Source organism: Oncorhynchus keta, unplaced genomic scaffold (genome assembly GCF_023373465.1).
Source record: "Oncorhynchus keta strain PuntledgeMale-10-30-2019 unplaced genomic scaffold, Oket_V2 Un_contig_15170_pilon_pilon, whole genome shotgun sequence".
NCBI lineage: Eukaryota > Metazoa > Chordata > Actinopteri > Salmoniformes > Salmonidae > Oncorhynchus > Oncorhynchus keta.
The window spans coordinates 1-2,907 of record NW_026279168.1 but is presented as its reverse complement, the minus strand read 5'-3'; the positions used below and the strand labels follow the sequence as shown (position 1 = coordinate 2,907).

At 39.8% G+C, this 2,907-nt stretch overlaps 1 protein-coding gene across 1 annotated transcript; it reads left to right on the top strand.

Moving 5' to 3' along the window:
- Positions 1-194: 194 nt before the first annotated feature.
- On the top strand, positions 195-2,832 carry LOC127918885 (uncharacterized; the record flags this gene model as incomplete). The annotated part of the gene is made up of 3 exons (XM_052502163.1): positions 195-286; positions 576-974; positions 2,341-2,832. Coding segments are annotated over 3 exons (983 nt in total), but the record flags the coding sequence as incomplete, so codon positions are not given.
- Between the last annotated feature and the right edge of the window lie 75 nt (positions 2,833-2,907).

The window sequence follows — 2,907 nt, the reverse complement described above, 5'->3', positions numbered from 1 at the left end:
GGTATGGTTTGGGATATCATTAGTGTGGTGTTTTACAGTGGAGTTAGAATAAGACCGGTATGGTTTGGGATATCATTAGTGGTGTATTACTACAGTGGGAGTTAGAATAAGACCGGTATGGTTTGGGATATCATTAGTGTGGTGTTTTACAGTGGGAGTTAGTATAAGACAGGCATGGTTTGGGATATCATTAGTGTGGTGTTTTACAGTGGGAGTTAGAATAAGACAGGTATGGTTTGGGATATCATTAGTGTGGTGTTTTACAGTGGGAGTTAGTATAAGACCGGTATGGTTTGGGATATCATTAGTGTGGTGTTTTACAGTGGGAGTTAGTATAAGACCGGTATGGTTTGGGATATCATTAGTGTGGTGTTTTACAGTGGGAGTTAGAATAAGACCGGTATGGTTTGGGATATCATTAGTGTGGTGTTTTACAGTGGGAGTTAGAATAAGACCGGTATGGTTTGGGATATCATTAGTGTGGTGTATTACTACAGTGGGAGTTAGAATAAGACCGGTATGGTTTGGGATATCATTAGTGTGGTGTTTTACAGTGGGAGTTAGTAATAAGACAGGTATGGTTTGGGATATCATTAGTGTGGTGTTTTACAGTGGGAGTTAGAATAAGACAGGTATGGTTTGGGATATCATTAGTGTGGTGTTTTACAGTGGGAGTTAGAATAAGACCGGTATGGTTTGGGATATCATTAGTGTGGTGTTTTACAGTGGGAGTTAGAATAAGACCGGTATGGTTTGGGATATCATTAGTGTGGTGTTTTACAGTGGGAGTTAGTATAAGACCGGTATGGTTTGGGATATCATTAGTGTGGTGTTTTACAGTGGGAGTTAGAATAAGACCGGTATGGTTTGGGATATCATTAGTGTGGTGTTTTACAGTGGGAGTTAGAATAAGACCGGTATGGTTTGGGATATCATTAGTGTGGTGTTTTACAGTGGGAGTTAGTATAAGACCGGTATGGTTTGGGATATCATTAGTGTGGTGTTTTACAGTGGGAGTTAGAATAAGACAGGTATGGTTTGGGATATCATTAGTGTGGTGTTTTACAGTGGGAGTTAGAATAAGACCGGTATGGTTTGGGATATCATTAGTGTGGTGTTTTACAGTGGGAGTTAGAATAAGACCGGTATGGTTTGGGATATCATTAGTGTGGTGTTTTACAGTGGGAGTTAGTATAAGACCGGTATGGTTTGGGATATCATTAGTGTGGTGTTTTACAGTGGGAGTTAGAATAAGACAGGTATGGTTTGGGATATCATTAGTGTGGTGTTTTACAGTGGGAGTTAGAATAAGACAGGTATGGTTTGGGATATCATTAGTGTGGTGTTTTACAGTGGGAGTTAGAATAAGACCGGTATGGTTTGGGATATCATTAGTGTGGTGTTTTACAGTGGGAGTTAGTATAAGACCGGTATGGTTTGGGATATCATTAGTGTGGTGTTTTACAGTGGGAGTTAGAATAAGACAGGTATGGTTTGGGATATCATTAGTGTGGTGTTTTACAGTGGGAGTTAGAATAAGACCGGTATGGTTTGGGATATCATTAGTGTGGTGTTTTACAGTGGGAGTTAGAATAAGACCGGTATGGTTTGGGATATCATTAGTGTGGTGTTTTACAGTGGGAGTTAGAATAAGACAGGTATGGTTTGGGATATCATTAGTGTGGTGTTTTACAGTGGGAGTTAGTATAAGACCGGTATGGTTTGGGATATCATTAGTGTGGTGTTTTACAGTGGGAGTTAGAATAAGACAGGTATGGTTTGGGATATCATTAGTGTGGTGTTTTACAGTGGGAGTTATAATAAGACAGGTATGGTTTGGGATATCAGTGTGGTGTTTTACAGTGGGTGTTAGAATAAGACCGGTATGGTTTGGGATATCATTAGTGTGGTGTTTTACAGTGGGAGTTAGAATAAGACAGGTATGGTTTGGGATATCATTAGTGTGGTGTTTTACAGTGGGAGTTAGTATAAGACCGGTATGGTTTGGGATATCATTAGTGTGGTGTTTTACAGTGGTAGTTAGAATAAGACCGGTGTGGTTTGGGATATCATTAGTGTGGTGCTTTACAGTGGGAGTTAGAATAAGACCGGTATGGTTTGGGATATCATTAGTGTGGTGTTTTACAGTGGGAGTTAGTATAAGACAGGTATGGTTTGGAATATCATTAGTGTGGTGCTTTTACAGTGGGAGTTAGAATAAGACAGGTATGGTTTGGGATATCATTAGTGTGGTGTTTTACAGTGGGAGTTAGTATAAGACCGGTATGGTTTGGAATATCATTAGTGTGGTGTTTTACAGTGGGAGTTAGAATAAGACAGGTATGGTTTGGGATATCATTAGTGTGGTGTTTTACAGTGGGAGTTAGAATAAGACCGGTATGGTTTGGGATATCATTAGTGTGGTGTTTTACAGTGGGAGTTAGTATAAGACCGGTATGGTTTGGGATATCATTAGTGTGGTGTTTTACAGTGGGAGTTAGTATAAGACCGGTATGGTTTGGGATATCATTAGTGTGGTGTTTTACAGTGGGAGTTAGAATAAGACCGGTATGGTTTGGGATATCATTAGTGTGGTGTTTTACAGTGGGAGTTAGTATAAGACCGGTATGGTTTGGGATATCATTAGTGTGGTGTTTTACAGTGGGAGTTAGTATAAGACCGGTATGGTTTGGGATATCATTAGTGTGGTGTTTTACAGTGGGAGTTAGAATAAGACCGGTATGGTTTGGGATATCATTAGTGTGGTGTTTTACAGTGGGAGTTAGAATAAGACCGGTATGGTTTGGGATATCATTAGTGTGGTGTTTTACAGTGGGTGTTAGTATAAGACCGGTATGGTTTGGGATATCATTAGTGTGGTGTTTTACAGTGGGAGTTAGAATAAGA